This window comes from Galeopterus variegatus, unplaced genomic scaffold (genome assembly GCF_000696425.1).
Source record: "Galeopterus variegatus unplaced genomic scaffold, G_variegatus-3.0.2 Scaffold4739, whole genome shotgun sequence".
NCBI classification, from domain to species: Eukaryota; Metazoa; Chordata; class Mammalia; order Dermoptera; family Cynocephalidae; genus Galeopterus; species Galeopterus variegatus.
Window position 1 is genome coordinate 148077 of NW_007730850.1, and position 18234 is coordinate 166310.

The 18234-nt window shown below is 35.8% G+C and overlaps 1 protein-coding gene across 1 annotated transcript in view; it reads left to right on the plus strand.

Annotated features, from left to right (window-relative positions):
- PRKD3 (protein kinase D3) overlaps window positions 1-18228 on the plus strand; it is a 68889-nt gene extending 50661 nt beyond the window's left edge. Inside the window, exons 10-18 of the mRNA XM_008588247.1 lie at window positions 655-931; window positions 2233-2285; window positions 2729-2828; window positions 6393-6403; window positions 10228-10389; window positions 10620-10718; window positions 13324-13591; window positions 15814-15899; window positions 17143-18228. Coding sequence (XP_008586469.1) covers window positions 655-931; window positions 2233-2285; window positions 2729-2828; window positions 6393-6403; window positions 10228-10389; window positions 10620-10718; window positions 13324-13591; window positions 15814-15899; window positions 17143-17316 — 1230 coding nt within the window. The 3' untranslated portion in view covers window positions 17317-18228. The remainder of the gene's footprint in view (window positions 1-654; window positions 932-2232; window positions 2286-2728; window positions 2829-6392; window positions 6404-10227; window positions 10390-10619; window positions 10719-13323; window positions 13592-15813; window positions 15900-17142) is intronic.
- The last annotated feature ends 6 nt before the right edge of the window (window positions 18229-18234 follow it).

Here is an 18234-nt window from a genome sequence, read left to right on the forward strand (position 1 = left end):
TGAGGGTTGCGATCCCGTTGCCGGTCCCGGTCCGATACGGGAGCAACACTGAGGGTTGCGATCCGTTGCCGGTCATGAAAAAAAAAAAAAAATGTAGCAATTAGGTCAGTAAGAAAGAGAATGGGAAATAATTACTTGCTTCGAGCTGATTGGTTTTTTTAAAATAAGTTTTTTGCAGTTTACATCAATGGACAGAACCAAAACGGAGTGCTTAAACAACCTATACTAACCCAGGATTCTGCTTTTTTCTGCCACTACTTATGCTTCTGACTGCCTTTGGGGCTACATCTTATAGACAGCAGCCACTAGAGACGTAGTTGTTGATTTAATAACAATTGGAAAGTGACAAGTGTTAGATATACAGTAGTGGCAGATTATCCTCCTAAATTTCTCCTTCCTTGCATCCTAATGACCTGCTCCAGGCCTGAATCTCTGGCTTGGTCATCATTCTCTGTGCTTCGCCTCCGGCATTGCTGGACATGCAAACCATTGAAGGCAGACACCATCATAAGACTTGACTGTGTATTCCATATGCCACATACTTGTGTTCACCTTAATGGCATTCATAGGAATGCATATCTTCTATTCTTTCGTGTATTTAAAAATTTTTTAAAGATGTATTTTTATGTTCCAATGCTTTATTTTTTACTTCAGGAAATTCCACTTTCAGAAATTCTCCGTGTATCTTCGCCACGAGATTTCACAAACATTTCACAAGGCAGCAACCCACACTGTTTTGAAATCATTACTGATACTATGGTATACTTTGTTGGTGAGAACAATGGGGACAGCTCTCACAATCCTGTTCTTGCTGCCACTGGAGTCGGACTTGATGTAGCACAAAGCTGGGAAAAAGCAATTCGCCAGGCTCTCATGCCTGTTACCCCTCAAGCAAGCATTTGCACTTCTCCAGGGCAAGGGAAAGATCACAGTAAGCAATAAGTTTGTTGATTCCTTTTTCTCCTCTTTGGTTCTGCAGCTTTTTGGGTGTGGTTGCATTCCTTTGTCTTAGTAACCAATAGCGTTAGTTAATTCCTTTATAAAATTATTTTGGTTATAGTATATACTTAACAATGCCCAGAGCTAGGCTCCAGAGTCATTCTTGCAACATTAGGTTAGGAAACTACAAATGAGTAAAAAGTAAAGATTCTTAAGAATGAAAGCCCAGTTCTGTCACTTATTAGCTATGTGATCTTAAGACTCCACAGTTTTCTAAAGTAGGAAGAATAATAATGAATGCACATAATGCCCTTAGTGCAGTGCCTGACACATAAGTAATAGTATTATTGTGGTGGTGTTGTTGCTGTCCTTATAGCAACCTATCTGGAACAGAGTTCTGGGAAACGATGAAATTAAAACTGAATGGTGCTAGGTAGTGGAGGCCTTAGAAAGAAAATATTGACACAAACTAGGAAACTACTGAAAAGCAAAGTTTTAGACACGTTAATTTTGCTGATGCTGTACCTTCTCTTGACCTTTAATATTTAAAATTTGAATTACTATTCTAAAGTTGACTTAATATTTTAAAATGGAGTTTTTGATAGTCATGTTACTTATTTCTAATGTATAGTTTCCTTACATTTCCCTCTTAAGGAAGTTTTATATTTTTATATTTTGGATTATAAACGAAACTTCATATCTTGCTTCTTTGGGTTGTCTCTGAGATTCTAGATGTTTGACACCTAGTCTTTTGCTTACTTCCATGTTCCCTTTTTCTCTTTTCTTGCCAATTACCATGTCAATAGATAGGTTTACCTAATTTTTAATTTTTTTATGAAAGCAATGCATGCTTTTTGTGTTTTAAAAAATGCAAGCAGTATAGAAGTATATAAAAACTAAAATCCTCATTCCCCAACCTCCTCTCCCACTCACCAGAAGTAATCATATTTTATTTTCATTTTTAGTTGAGACACTGCTACCCTACATCTTCCCTTTTTAACTCAGTAATATGTCATGGCTAACTTTCTGGCTCAGTACTTATGGCACTACATCATTTAGTAAGTGTTTAGCTAGTATTCCTTTGTATGGATGTATCATATTTTATTTAACCAGTTTTCTGCTGATGGATTAGTATTGTGTGTGTAGATAAATTTTTTAAATGTACATAATGGTATTATATTGTATGTTAACCTGTTTAATTTTAGTATACCATATGCATTCATATGGCATTAATATTAAGTCATATACTAATAATTTTGTTATTTTCTCATATATCATTCTTATATTTTACAGAAGATTTGTCTACCAGTATCTCCGTATCTAATTGTCAGATCGAAGAGAATGTGGTAAGTAATAATGATAGCTAACATGTGCAAATTGGGTGATTAAAATAAGGCAAATAAAATGTGAAGATCTTATTAGAGAAATAGGCTTTTAATTTTTTATGTTAATTTACTTTTAAAGATTTTTTTTTTTTTTTTGGCAGCTGGCCAGTAAAGGGTTCAAACCTTGGTGTTTTATCAGCACCATATTCTAACCAACTGAGCTGAATAGCCAGCCCAGATTTTTTTATTCAAAGCATTTTTTTCTAACAGTCTTCTTACAGAATACATTATACTTAACCTTCTCTAGAACATAGCCTGTGTTTCATGAAATATTTTGCACTTTATGAAAATTAGTTGCCTCTAATGTGAAAACAAGAATGTATTTAAGTATTTGAAAATAGTCAGAGATATTAGCATTGTTTTATAGAGGTAGGTAGTACTTACTGTTTATTTTTTCCTGTTAGGACATCAGTACCGTTTATCAGATCTTTGCAGATGAGGTGCTTGGTTCAGGCCAGTTTGGCATTGTTTATGGAGGTAAGCAACTACAGCCTTTTGCATATTGCATATAATATAGAAAAATTGTAAAATTTAAAAACATCTGCCAGCTATCTTGTCATCTCACAATTTTGTCAAGTGGCCCTTTTATCTTTTCAGCTAAGTCCTTTTCACTGTAACTGAGTATTCATTCCTTAATGTCCACTGCAAAAACTTTAGAAAGTAACAAAAAGAACCAGAGGAGTAGTTTTACAGTAGTCTTACTTTATCTCTTCTTGTAGCTCACACATAAAGATGTCTGTGTAGGGGGAAAAATGGTTCAAAGTTTATGTTGGGTTGTATGCACTGCTTCATTGAAGTATATTCCCTAAGGGTTTTCTAACACAAATGGCATCATTTGTCTACTTTTGGCATTGAAAACCTGAAATCTTATCCAGCTCTGTGAGTTATGATTTGTCGAAGTCATTTAACCTTTCTGTAATAATTTGTTTCTTTTGCTTATAACATAAATACCTGAAACTGAGTGATTTATAAAGAAAACAAAACTTACTGCGTACAATTTCAGAAGCTGGGAAGTCCATAGTCCAGGGAACACAGCTGGTGAGAGCCTCGGTCGTGGTGACAGGGACCCAGGGGTCTCACATGGCAAAATATGGCAGAGCACAGAGAGTGATAGTTCCTTATGTAAGCCCCGAGAACCACACCCCTGACCACCATTATTAATCCTTTCATTCCGGCATGGTGTCCTACACTCTAATCACCTCTTCAAGGCTCCACCTTTCACTTACCGTAACAGCATTTCCCACCCTCTTAGTGTCACAGTGGTGGTCAAGTTTTGGGGTGCCCTCAATCTAAGGCATTTACTATCCTCAGTATGTTCGTCTATCTAATGAGCTAATAAAACCTGATCTGCATAGCACACAGGGTGGTTAATATTAATTAAAACTAAAGAGTATAAAAGTACTCTATAAGCTATAATCCAAGATGCAAAAGAAAAGTAACGTTAAACCCTTTTCATCCCTTGCCAGGACTGCTACAGTAGTCTCCTGCTTGGCCTTTGTGCCTCCAGTCTTGCCCTCTTTTCACACCATTCCTGGAATCTTTCAGAAAACTCATATCTGATCGTAGTGTTAAAGTAATCATATTTTATTTTCATTTTTAGTTGAGACACTGCTACCCTACATCTTCCCTTTTTAACTCAGTAATATGTCATGGCTAACTTTCTGGCTCAGTACTTATGGCACTACATCATTTAGTAAGTGTTTAGCTAGTATTCCTTTGTATGGATGTATCATATTTTATTTAACCAGTTTTCTGCTGATGGATTAGTATTGTGTGTGTAGATAAATTTTTTAAATGTACATAATGGTATTATATTGTATGTTAACCTGTTTAATTTTAGTATACCATATGCATTCATATGGTATTAATATTAAGCCATATACTAATAATTTTGTTATTTTCTCATATATCATTCTTATATTTTACAGAAGATTTGTCTACCAGTATCTCCGTATCTAATTGTCAGATCGAAGAGAATGTGGTAAGTAATAATGATAGCTAACATGTGCAAATTGGGTGATTAAAATAAGGCAAATAAAATGTGAAGATCTTATTAGAGAAATAGGCTTTTAATTTTTTATGTTAATTTACTTTTAAAGATTTTTTTTTTTTTTTTGGCAGCTGGCCAGTAAAGGGTTCAAACCTTGGTGTTTTATCAGCACCATATTCTAACCAACTGAGCTGAATAGCCAGCCCAGATTTTTTTATTCAAAGCATTTTTTTCTAACAGTCTTCTTACAGAATACATTATACTTAACCTTCTCTAGAACATAGCCTGTGTTTCATGAAATATTTTGCACTTTATGAAAATTAGTTGCCTCTAATGTGAAAACAAGAATGTATTTAAGTATTTGAAAATAGTCAGAGATATTAGCATTGTTTTATAGAGGTAGGTAGTACTTACTGTTTATTTTTTCCTGTTAGGACATCAGTACCGTTTATCAGATCTTTGCAGATGAGGTGCTTGGTTCAGGCCAGTTTGGCATTGTTTATGGAGGTAAGCAACTACAGCCTTTTGCATATTGCATATAATATAGAAAAATTGTAAAATTTAAAAACATCTGCCAGCTATCTTGTCATCTCACAATTTTGTCAAGTGGCCCTTTTATCTTTTCAGCTAAGTCCTTTTCACTGTAACTGAGTATTCATTCCTTAATGTCCACTGCAAAAACTTTAGAAAGTAACAAAAAGAACCAGAGGAGTAGTTTTACAGTAGTCTTACTTTATCTCTTCTTGTAGCTCACACATAAAGATGTCTGTGTAGGGGGAAAAATGGTTCAAAGTTTATGTTGGGTTGTATGCACTGCTTCATTGAAGTATATTCCCTAAGGGTTTTCTAACACAAATGGCATCATTTGTCTACTTTTGGCATTGAAAACCTGAAATCTTATCCAGCTCTGTGAGTTATGATTTGTCGAAGTCATTTAACCTTTCTGTAATAATTTGTTTCTTTTGCTTATAACATAAATACCTGAAACTGAGTGATTTATAAAGAAAACAAAACTTACTGCGTACAATTTCAGAAGCTGGGAAGTCCATAGTCCAGGGAACACAGCTGGTGAGAGCCTCGGTCGTGGTGACAGGGACCCAGGGGTCTCACATGGCAAAATATGGCAGAGCACAGAGAGTGATAGTTCCTTATGTAAGCCCCGAGAACCACACCCCTGACCACCATTATTAATCCTTTCATTCCGGCATGGTGTCCTACACTCTAATCACCTCTTCAAGGCTCCACCTTTCACTTACCGTAACAGCATTTCCCACCCTCTTAGTGTCACAGTGGTGGTCAAGTTTTGGGGTGCCCTCAATCTAAGGCATTTACTATCCTCAGTATGTTCGTCTATCTAATGAGCTAATAAAACCTGATCTGCATAGCACACAGGGTGGTTAATATTAATTAAAACTAAAGAGTATAAAAGTACTCTATAAGCTATAATCCAAGATGCAAAAGAAAAGTAACGTTAAACCCTTTTCATCCCTTGCCAGGACTGCTACAGTAGTCTCCTGCTTGGCCTTTGTGCCTCCAGTCTTGCCCTCTTTTCACACCATTCCTGGAATCTTTCAGAAAACTCATATCTGATCGTAGTGTTAAAGTAATCATATTTTATTTTCATTTTTAGTTGAGACACTGCTACCCTACATCTTCCCTTTTTAACTCAGTAATATGTCATGGCTAACTTTCTGGCTCAGTACTTATGGCACTACATCATTTAGTAAGTGTTTAGCTAGTATTCCTTTGTATGGATGTATCATATTTTATTTAACCAGTTTTCTGCTGATGGATTAGTATTGTGTGTGTAGATAAATTTTTGACAGATACCATTTTTGGATGCCTGTGGTTACACTTTATTAAACTGAACCAAAATTTCTTGAAAAAGGATATACTGCAGACACCACACTCAACAAATTGAATCTCTTTTCCAAATGATGGCCACCCTGACTTTCTTGATGTTTCTCAGATATGCCAGACATGCTCCTGTCTCAAGAGCTTTGCATTCACTGTTCTCTCTGCTTGGAATGCTTTTCTCCTCAAATATCAGCATGACATATTCGCTTGTCTTTTTCAAGATTTTGCCTATGTATCATTTTCTCAGTGAGGGCTTCACATTCTATTCAGCATTAAACCCACCCTCTCACCCATCTGCTCCGTTACCCTCTTTTCTTTTGTCCATGGCACTTACTACCTCCATAATAGGTAATTTATTAGTTTATCTCCTATTATCTATTTCACCTTGCTAGAATAAGCTCCATGAGACAAGGGATGTTTGTCAGTTTCATTTATTAATAAATCCAGACTACCTACATAGTGGTAGACACATGAAAAATACTCATTTAATATTTATTGAATAAATGTATTTATGTGGGAAATTATCTACAACATATTGTTAAATGAAAAAATGGAAGTGTGGAATGATCCTATTTGTGTAACTTTTTAAAGTAATGTGTTTGGATCCCTGTACCAGCCAGCCAACAAAAATATAAAAATAAAAAAGTAATGTGTATATTATGTATGTCTGCATATGGTTATGTATAGAAAAGGATTCATACCTACATAAACTGTCAACATGGCCATAACTGGGAAGCACATTGTGGAGTAGAAACGGGGGTGGGGACACTTTTGTTTCCTAGATACATAGCAATGTAGAATGATGATTTTGCTATTGCCTGAAGAAGGTAAGAGTAGTGGGAAACAAGTTGTAGCATTCTCATGGCTACCTGTGTAAATGGGAAAACACTATCAGAAACTTAGATGGAAATTTCTGGTTTGAAAACTGGTATAAATTCAGCATTTTCCCCTTCTCTTCTTGGAAATCACCCAAAACCTACAAGGAAAATGATGAACAGAAGAGCATACTCTATCTTTAATAAAAATAGAAAAAGTTTATACCTACAAAATAGGGAGAAGATTTTCTAAAAAACAGTGAAAGTGAAGCAGGGGTACATGTAGGAAGAAGCATCACAATAAAAACTGTTTTTGCTGGTTCTTTCTGACATCTACAGCTGTGATATCCTCCCTAGGTCCCTTCCCCAAACAAACGAAAGCCAAGGGGTCATACCTGACAAGATACAGTTCAAAGGAAAACACATTAAATGAAATGAAGAAGGACAATTTAACAATGGAAGAGTGTAAATCACACTACACCAAATAATAGCATCAACTTCTAAAGGAAACAAACAAACGAAAGCCAAGGGGTCATACCTGACAAGATACAGTTCAAAGGAAAACACATTAAATGAAATGAAGAAGGACACTTTAACAATGGAAGAGTGTAAATCACACTACACCAAATAATAGCATCAACTTCTAAAGGAAAACTAGAGAAGAAATAAGAGAAACAGACAAGCATATTAATAGCCCGTGATAGATGGAGTAGACAAAAATAATTAAGAACATACAAGACCTAAATAGAATAAGGTAGATCTAACCACTTTACAGTGAACTCTGTACCCTAAAAACAAAGAACAAAGAATACCTCATTAATTCAAAAAGTAGTAGTACAGACAGTATTCTCTGATCTTAATGCAATAAAAGTAGAAATAACTTACAAAATCAGAAAACAAAAAGCTTCCACTACCTGAAAACTTTAAAAGTTATCTTAATTCTTGAATGAAAGAGCAAAACCAAAATTTCAGAATGTTTAGAAAATAATCAAGAAAATACTGTATATATCAGAGCCTTTGGGCTGTCATTCAAAGAAAGCTTTATAATCTCAAATATTAAGCAAGGAAGAATGAAAATAAATGAGATAAAAATCCAACTCAAAGAATGAACAATAAAATAAAATTAAGGAAAGCAGGAAGGATTAACAAAAGATAAAAATGGAAATTAATAAACACAGAAAAGAATACAATACATCCAAAAGCTCGTTCTCTGGGTGAGGGGTGGTGAGGAGGTACGTAAAAATAAAATAAGTAGCCAACCTAAGCAAAAAAATAAAGAAGAAAATATAAAAACAGCTTAGGGAGATGACCAGAGATACAGAAAAAATGAAAGGAATTATAAGATACTACTTTGTTCAACTCTATCAGGTAAGTTTGAAAACTTGGAGGAAATGGGCAATTCTCTATGAAAGTATAACTTGCTAAAACAGACTCCAGAGGAAATAAAAAGTTAAGCAAACAGGAAGTTCTTAAGTGAGAAGAATAATGTTATAGCATACTTCTATTTTTAAAAGCGGGCAGGGAAAAAAACTTAAGAGCTAGACAACTGTGGCATAGGAAACAGTCACACCTCTAACTCTAAGTTGATAAAAGTTATGATATTCTGAATCCCCCCTGCTTACTGCTATTGTCACACCCCTCCACTGAGGTATTTCACTTTCACTTCTCTGCTATAAAATTTTGTCACTTTTTTTCTACGTGGAACATCATGTCATTAAATTGTTTAAAATTGATTAGTAAACAAGTTTATTTTGCATTTGATATTCTTTCATTTTTCTAAACATTTTTGAAAACACCTACCATGAGTCAGACATTGAGCTAAAATAAGACACAGTCTGTGCCCTCAGGGAACTTATTAGAGAGGGAGTAAGACACATACACACATAATTACAGTACAATGGGATAAGTATTGCTGCATATATACAGTGTAGAAACTATTGTAGGAGTCCTAAAGAGAGATAATGTGGGCTCAAGTGAAGGCAGTTGCAGTAGGAATTGAGAGATGAAGGTGGATTCAAAAACCATTTTAGATGGAACTCAACTTTGCATGGCCAAAAAAATAAAGCTAGCTCCCTTAGCATAATCAGATACCTATATTAAGGGGAAAAGCATAAGAAAAGAGAATAAAAATAGATTGAACATTTAGGTCAATGGAGCAGCATATTTAAGATTGGGGAGAATGAAGCCAGATTATTGAAGATCTTAAAATCTAGGCAAAGGAATTTAGATTTATATCCAGAAATAAAGAGCCATTGAAGTTTTTTGAGCAAGGCTGACTTGACGTATTTGTTTTTGAGGAAGGTTTTTTCACCAGTAGAAAATAAGATAGATTGCTTTTTTATAAGCAGAAATAGTATCACATTAATCTTTATGTATCTCCAGCCCTTGTAACCTAGTAGTGCTCAAGAAACATGGGATGATGGAGGTAGAGAGATGCTGAACCTAAAAGAGGGAAGAGGTATAATACAGTAGTCCCCCCCTTAACCACAGGGGATACGTTCTAACAACCCCAATGGATATCTGAAACCATGGATAGTATCAAGTCCTATATACTTTGTTTTTTCCTATACATTTATTGATAAAGTTTCAATAAATAAATTAGGCACAGTAAGAGATTAACAAAAATAACTAAAAATAGAACAATTATCACAATATACTGTAATAAAAATTATGTGAATGTGGTCTCTCAAAATATCCTATTGTACTGTACTTTGGGGTAACTGAAACTGCAGAAAACGAGACAGCAGTTTGGGGGGAACTACTGTATAAGGAGAATCAAGACTTAGATAAACAACTACTTTGGAAACAAAACTATCTCTTGTGCAAAGATCTTCACAAATGCATCCCCCAAAGAGCCAAATCCATGTGTAATTGGCTAAAAATTGACAACTGGTGCCTATTCAAGGACAGCATAAAATTAGAGCAGTGTCAGAAGATTAAAAAGAGAAGGAAGGAAGGAAAAGAAGCAGTAACAGACAAGGGCCATTATGTAATCAAATCAGGAAAACATTTTCTCCCCTCAGTGCGTCCACTCTCCAGTACACAACTTGGAATATAAGAATCTATGATCCTTTTTATTGGTTGTTTTTGTTTTTGTTTTTGCTTTATTTTTTCTAAGCTGTTTTTCTTTCTATGCCAGGTATTTCATACAATTAAACTGTAACACATTGTTAGATATTTGCATAGTAAAACTGTTTCTCTACTTAAGTTGGTCATATAAATATCCCATAACTGTTTTCAGAATTTGCACCACCCTGGGATTGTAAACCTGGAATGTATGTTTGAAACCCCAGAACGAGTTTTTGTAGTAATGGAAAAGCTACATGGAGATATGTTGGAAATGATTTTATCCAGTGAGAAGGGTCGGCTCCCAGAACGAATTACTAAGTTCATGGTGACACAGGTATTTTGCCTTTTTTAAACTAGAAAATAATTAAAAACTAATAATTAAATAGCATTGCTTTTACATATTGGGAGATTGAAGGAATCGTTAGGCTTGAAGAACAAAGTTACACTTTGAGCTAAATCTTGATGAACTGTGTGTTTTCAAACTTACACCATTCAGGGAGTCACATTGGAGTGTAACTATGATTTTCGAGACGTTGAAAGAAAATCATTTTTCTTTAATAACAGATACTTGTTGCTTTGAGGAATCTACATTTTAAGAATATTGTACACTGTGATTTAAAGCCAGAAAATGTGCTGCTCGCATCAGCAGAGCCATTTCCTCAGGTAAGATATTCTCCAGAACCTTTTGAAGAATTATTTTAAGTATCTGACAATATTTAGGAAATACCTACATAATAAAAGGCAGTGTACTAAATGCTGTAGGTTCAAAATGCATACCATTTTACAGATATAAAATTTTTAGCCTATAACTGCCAGTGAGGGTTAATAACTAATTAAATTCAGATTTTTGAAATTATATTGTTTATGTTCATTAAGACTTTTTTAGACTCTTTGCAATTCACCTCTCCCCATGGGCTGGGAATGAAGTGGGGAGAACCAACCTTGGTTGGTGCTTGGTGCCCAGGATGAATTCCCCATAAGTTAAACTGAGGGGTGTTACCTCAAATGGAAGAAGATTTTGGGCCGGCCCCGTGGCTCACTCAGGAGAGTGTGGCACTGGTAGCGCCGAGGCCGCGTGTTCGGATCCTATGTTGGGATGGCTGGTCTGCTCACTGGCTGAGTGTGGCGCAGACAGCACCGTGCCGAGGGTTGTGATCCCCTTACCAATCAGGAAAAAAAAAATGGAAGAAGATTTTGGTTGAGTCAGGCAACCAACTCCATTTCCTCTTTAGAGCACTATATTTCAACCATTTTCACCAAACCGTATGTAAGAATTATATTTCCCATTACCACCAGTGCTCACATACATACGAACAATATCATATGCCTGTGCATCCTGGCTATGTGTGGGTGCTCTGATTTTTTTTTATTCAATTGAATTTCATTTTTTTAAAAATGTTGATCTTGAACCACTAAATTTGTTTCATAACCTACTAAGTCCAAATTTTGAAACAACTGTCCTGAGAAATGTATGTTGGTGATGGTACCTGCAACTGTTTTTCATGATTGTCACTGATTATTCCTCCAATCAGCTAGAATATCTGTTGCCAGACTATTATTTATGTACATTTGAAACATGTACAATTAGACAAATGGCTAGAATAAGGATAACAGCTGTTTCACTGGTAAATACAACTGAAATAGTCTTTCAAAGAAAAATGTACTTTTAAGTCATTCAGCACTTTTAAAGTAGTAATCATGTTCTTCCTTTTATAATGCCCATGTGGTTAAAAGTGATTCCTTATCACTGTGAGGTCAAAAATTTCCTCAAATAGTGGGTACAGTGTTCAAAATAAACTGCTTCCATATATAAGGCTAAAGCTCCAACTTTCTGACCTCTGCTTTCTATATCGTTCCCATTAGGAACAAAGGGAAAATGTTATTTGCTTGATATGCCTTTTTTTTTTTTTTTTTTTTTTTTTTAGTGTTCAAAATAAACTGCTTCCATATATAAGGCTAAAGCTCCAACTTTCTGACCTCTGCTTTCTATATCGTTCCCATTAGGAACAAAGGGAAAATGTTATTTGCTTGATATGCCTTTTTTTTTTTTTTTTTTGCTCAAGTGCTAGCCATGGTCACACTTCTTTATTCAGTTGCCAAACTGCCAAGTCATCTTTACTTTATCAAGGTGTTAGCTGAAATCTGACATTTAACTCAAAAAAAGGAGAGTTCACATTTCAAGGTCAGTACTCCTATTCTTCAAAGACTCAAATAGAGAAGCAGCCAAATTCAATAATAGAGCAGATATCATTCATAAAAACGTCAGGATCCATAACCTAGAAGTAGCAAGCAGCATTTGAAAACACCTTCACCTCTTTGATCTCCAGTCATTGGGCCACTGTTTTCTAGAGGCCATACCCCTTCTCTCTCAATTTATCTTAATGCTTTTTCTGAACACATTTTGTGTGTCAGAGCATTTCCTCTGGAAAAGTACATGGCATTTGCTTATTCAGCACGGATGCAGCCATTAATCACCAGAATCTGAACCTCTACAAAAAGATGGGCAGCAAAATAAGTGCCAAGATCATCACACTTCGGAACTCTCTTTCCATAGGACGTGGTAGTGACTGTGACTACCTTCAGATACAACTTTTTCAAATCTAAACATACAACTAGCAATAATTTGTTCCACAGTCATAGAAAATACTGTTGCTCTTCTTATTCCTTGGAACAGTCTATAGCATTACTCTTCTATTATCCACATTAATAGTTTAATACACTTCAGTTTCATTTACTTGCCACTTAATAGTGTCCTCGGGAAGACAGATTCTAGGATTAAACAAAGGATGTTTTTAAAAATTATAGCTTATTTTTATTCAGTAAACATGCATTGAGTACCTTTATGTGGTTAGGTATAGTGAGGTCACTGAGGATTCAGAAATGAAACACAATTCTTGCTCATAGATGATAGAAAAGTGATCCCTGTACAAGAAAAATGATAAAAGAGCATACCCCATTTCATCAAAAAACTGAACACTTGTAACACCAGTGTATTATTTGGCATTCTGGAAGCTGGAATTCAAGTTTTTTGAAATAAGCACTAGGAAAGCTTTTCATATGTTAGTCAGGATCACAGGATAAATGTATTTGCCTTCTGGGAAAGGGACATTTTACAATTTCCCTATGTATAGTTGTTTGATATTAAAAATACAGTTGGCAAGTATGTTGAAGTGATACAGGATCATATTTAGGAACATTAAGTATGTACATATAAATTGATATATAGTTATATATAAAATTAACGTTTATTTTTCTTTTTAATTTCCAGGTGAAGCTGTGTGATTTTGGATTTGCACGCATCATTGGTGAAAAATCATTCAGGAGGTCTGTGGTTGGAACTCCAGCATACTTAGCTCCTGAGGTTCTCAGGAGCAAAGGTTACAACCGTTCTCTAGATATGTGGTCAGTGGGAGTTATCGTCTATGTGAGCCTCAGTGGTACATTCCCTTTTAATGAGGATGAAGATATAAATGACCAAATCCAAAATGCGGCATTTATGTACCCACCAAATCCGTGGAGAGAAATTTCTGGTGAAGGTAAAAAAAAAAATAATAATAATTAACTTTGGCTCTATCCCCTTTAGTCTAAAAATCTTTGTGATCCCAAATCAGTCTGTCTCTTCTGATCTCTTTTTTTATTATCTCCCATTCATCATCCACATTCAACTAGTTACCCATTTTGGGGTACTCTTCCTCTTACACTGTCTTTTCTATCTCTGTCTTCCTAACAGTTCCCAGGCATAGCACTAATCCAGACCCCAGTTACCTCATTCTGAAACCACTACTCCCCTACACAAACCTAGTTGTGTACTCTCTTATGAACTGTTTTCTGCACGTTGCTTAGGCCTTTCTTCACCTGCCTACAATCCCTCCTCTTCACTATTGAAATCCTTCTAATTCTTCAAGGACCCCTTAACCTGTGGCTCACTTATGAAGCTTTTCCTGACTATGCTTCCTCTAAACTGTATAAGATCTACTTAGGTTAATAGTTGGGTGTTTTATTTTAAGTATTCTATCTTTTCATGGATTAACTTCTCTAGTCTTCAGAACAAGACTGTTAACTCCTTGAATGGAGACCTGTAGATCAGGTTCTTTATACCTACCTGGAATGGGCTTTATATTCAACACACATTCTCCACTTTGTTTTCATCTCCCCCGTGGACCTCTACTGGGCACCTTCATACATTTGTTTTTCCTGCCTGATGAAGGCTTTTGAGCTTGTAACCCTTGGTTCTGTACCCATCAAAAATGACTTGCTTGGTCGTGTTCAGTTTACTGATAGTAACAGGAAAGAAGAGTACACCACTTAAAATTTAGTAGTCCCATAGAATTTAGTAGAACCAATGCTGGGAAATACCCCCACCTGGATTTAGCCAACCCTTGGAACAGGTAGTTCTTGTTTTTCCAAAAATACTAGGCCTAAGAGTAGAAACTAATATTCCATTGAACTGACAAAAGTTTGAGGAACAACAAGTAAAGACAGTTGGTAATGAAGAAAGCTGATTAACGTCCATGTAAGCGTTTTTTTGATGCTACCAAAGAACTTCTGGGTCTGTAGATGTCTTGTATCAGAATCACTTGATGAGTTTATTACAAGAAAAAACCCTGGTCATGTACCAGAGATTCAGATTTATCAGTTGGAATTCTGGGTCTGTAGATGTCTTGTATCAGAATCACTTGAGTTTATTACAAGAAAAAACCCTGGTCATGTACCAGAGATTCAGATTTATCAGTTGGAATGATAACCAGGAATGTGCATTTCAAATAAACACCCCAAATGATTCTGATACACATGGTGGACCACAGTTAAAGAACAGTGAACAAAGGTTTGAAGTATTTGAAACACAGAGAAGTTCATAATTAATGTACTTACAGAAAATCTAGAAGAGAAATAGAGCTACCGTGGTATAAAAGTCTTTCATTTGGCTCATGCGTGGGTCAAGGCTTTATTTCATATCAGTATTTCAGATGTATCACTGTACAAGGGATCTTCAAACAGTTCATGGAAAGATTTGTATTATCTTTTAATCATATTTTTCCATAAATTTTTTAAAGTATAGGGCTATAGTATGTAGGTGTATGGTTCCCTTGGTTTCGCAGTTGATCCATTTCTCCAAATTATTGAATGTGTATGCCAGGATCTCACCATATACACCAAAACACCCTGAACCTATTTAAAACCTTTTGAATGTGAACTTTTGGTAATATGTTATCACCTCAATCTAACCATGTCTGCAGAGGCAAGGCAATGGAATGGCTCTGGCTACTTTTCCAGACCAAGCAAGGGACTAGAGAGCAACATGGTATCATTGGAGGGATCAGCTTATAATCAGGAAGTCTGCTTTATTCATCTTAAAATAATAATAGTTAATCCTTATCACCTTTGTGCTAAGTGCTGTTCTAAGCCCTTTATATATTAAACTGATTTCATCTTCTCAACAACTTCATTTTACAGATGAGGAAACTGAGGCACAGCATAGTTTAGTAACTGATCTGATATCACACAGCTAGTAAGTGGCAAAAGCAGACAGTGTATACTTTTAACCTGTATTGTATACTGCCTTCTTCATAAAATAAAAATTTGATAGGTACACTTAATTCAGTAAATATCTATGGATCACTTAACGTCCACGTCCTTGAGAAGCAAAAATTCCTCAACCCTGTACTTCTATGGATTTAACTACTTTCCGGGCAGAGTGACTGGTGTGTGGTGTTCTATACACCCAAATTCATGTACCTAATTTTGTTTCTTCCCTTAGCAATTGATCTGATAAACAACCTGCTTCAAGTGAAGATGAGAAAACGTTACAGTGTTGACAAATCACTTAGTCATCCCTGGCTACAGGTAAAAAAAATATGCATCTCTTTGGCAATCCTTATTTGAGCAGTTCACTATAATTTGTCTTCCCTCATGAAACCACTCCAAGATCAACAGATTCTGCACATTGCTTAGAATAATGTAAATGCTCTTCAATGATTAATCTGTACTATGGCTGAATCTCTAATGCATCTCTTTGGCAATCCTTATTTGAGCAGTTCACTATAATTTGTCTTCCCTCATGAAACCACTCCAAGATCAACAGATTCTACACATTGCTTAGAATAATGTAAATGCTCTTCAATGATTAATCTGTACTATGGCTGAATCTCTGGAAGTGATGCATACAACATTCAAATCAGTACTGATAGGCAATTAAACTCCCATAAGCTGAAAGCTATAACTTAGCCTTTTATAGGGCCTTGTGTGTTCATTTCACCTTTTTGTATGATCAGCATGATATAGTTTGTCAAGTATATTTTATTTTAAATGTCCACCAAAAGGTTTATTTTTGCACTGAAGAGATCAAAAAACCGCCATTTAAAATATGTTTGGCTTAATTCTCCCAAAAGTTACTGCATGGATTTCTCAAAAGATAACTTCCGGGGCCGGCCCGGTGGCGCACTGCTACAGTGCGCTGCTTGGGAGCGCGGCGGTGCTCCCGCCAAGGGTTCGGATCCCACATNCAGACCGGCCGCTCACTGGCTGAGCGAGGTGTGGGAGCAACACCGAGGGTTGCGATCCCGTTGCCGGTCCCGGTCCGGTACGGGCGCGACACTGAGGGTTTCAAGCCGTTGCCGGTCACGAGAAAAGACAAAATGGGAAAAAAAAAAAAAGATAACTTCCAAACCTCAGAGTAGGGAAAGAAGCTTTAGAGCTGTTTTAAAGGGAGTGTGTAGAATTAAACACAATCGTAGTTAATCTCACCAATTATTAAATTATCCTGATAATAGATTCCAAGCACTTTCCTCTATTTTAGGCTCCTCACAGTAGAGAATAAAATGTTGTAGTGATTATTGCCACCTCAGAAGCCCAAGGGAAATTTTTTTTCCCCAGAAACTAATTTCCTTCATTAAGAGACTCTGAATTTCAAAAAGTATTTATCTTTAACATTGCAAATCTAAAATATTACAAATAGAACTTACTGTATAACAAGTACTCATGAATAAGGATCGTTAGTTATTTGACTCAGGTGCTATACCCCCCTCCCCCCAAAAAAGGTTGATAGTATTTTGTTTCTTTTATGGTTCATAATTACATTTTTTTCTAGGACTATCAAACTTGGCTTGACCTTAGAGAATTTGAAACTCGCATTGGAGAACGTTACATTACACATGAAAGTGATGATGCTCGCTGGGAAATACATGCATACACACACAACCTTGTATACCCAAAGCACTTCATTATGGCTCCCAACCCAGATGATATGGAAGAAGATCCTTAATTATCCATGAGCTAACTAACTTCAATAGGAAGGATTTCATTTTATGGACTGATATTTTGCTGCATAACTGTTCTTTTAGGTTATCATCTGCAAGAATGCAAAGACATGAGGAAGTATGATAAGGAATCGGTGACACCAATACTGTAGTTCATAATGAGGTACAGGAGGGGAAACAATAAAAGCAGATAATGGAATCAAGTGAAATTTTCTATATTTTTTTTTAGTATAAGCAATAACTGGTTTTGTATTTTTTCCTAATCTTTCATTTTAGTACAATAGTGCCACTTAATTTATCTAACCTTTCCTGTTCTTCCATTACTTTTTTTAAAGGGGGGAAAAAGGCAAGAAGTAGGAACTTCTGGTCTGAGTGTGGTGAGTGTGTGGTGTCTTCTCATAGCTCAACTCTGCTGCTAACTATTCATGTTCCCACTGACATCACTGTGATGGCACAACTGGATTCCAGCATTGAGTGAGTGCAGATCTGAACTTTAAATGATTTATCTTTATCCAGGGTTGAGTAATTTGAGGGAGAAAATTAAATATATGCTAAAAGGAAGGCCAGTGCAGGTCAGTTAATGCTAGTTACTGTGCAGCAAATAGTATCCTTTTTTTTCTTCCCTTAGCTATTGGACAGCTTTGCAGATAAATGTTTTTAATCAATTATAAGCAGTTTGAAGGAATGGGCAGGAATAGAGCATGAAATGCTTTGTTTGTAAGGGTGGGGCTATATTATCAACACCACAAATAAAAGAATGAAGTATTTCTTTTTACATTTCAGCCCCAGGAGCCAGCTATTCTAAAAATAGTTACTAATATTTTCCCCAAAGAAAGTTTAAGATCTGGGACTATACAATCATAACAAACTAGTGGCTTTTTCTTGCTTTATTCCTCAGTAATCATTGTAGGCCTTTTTTTTTT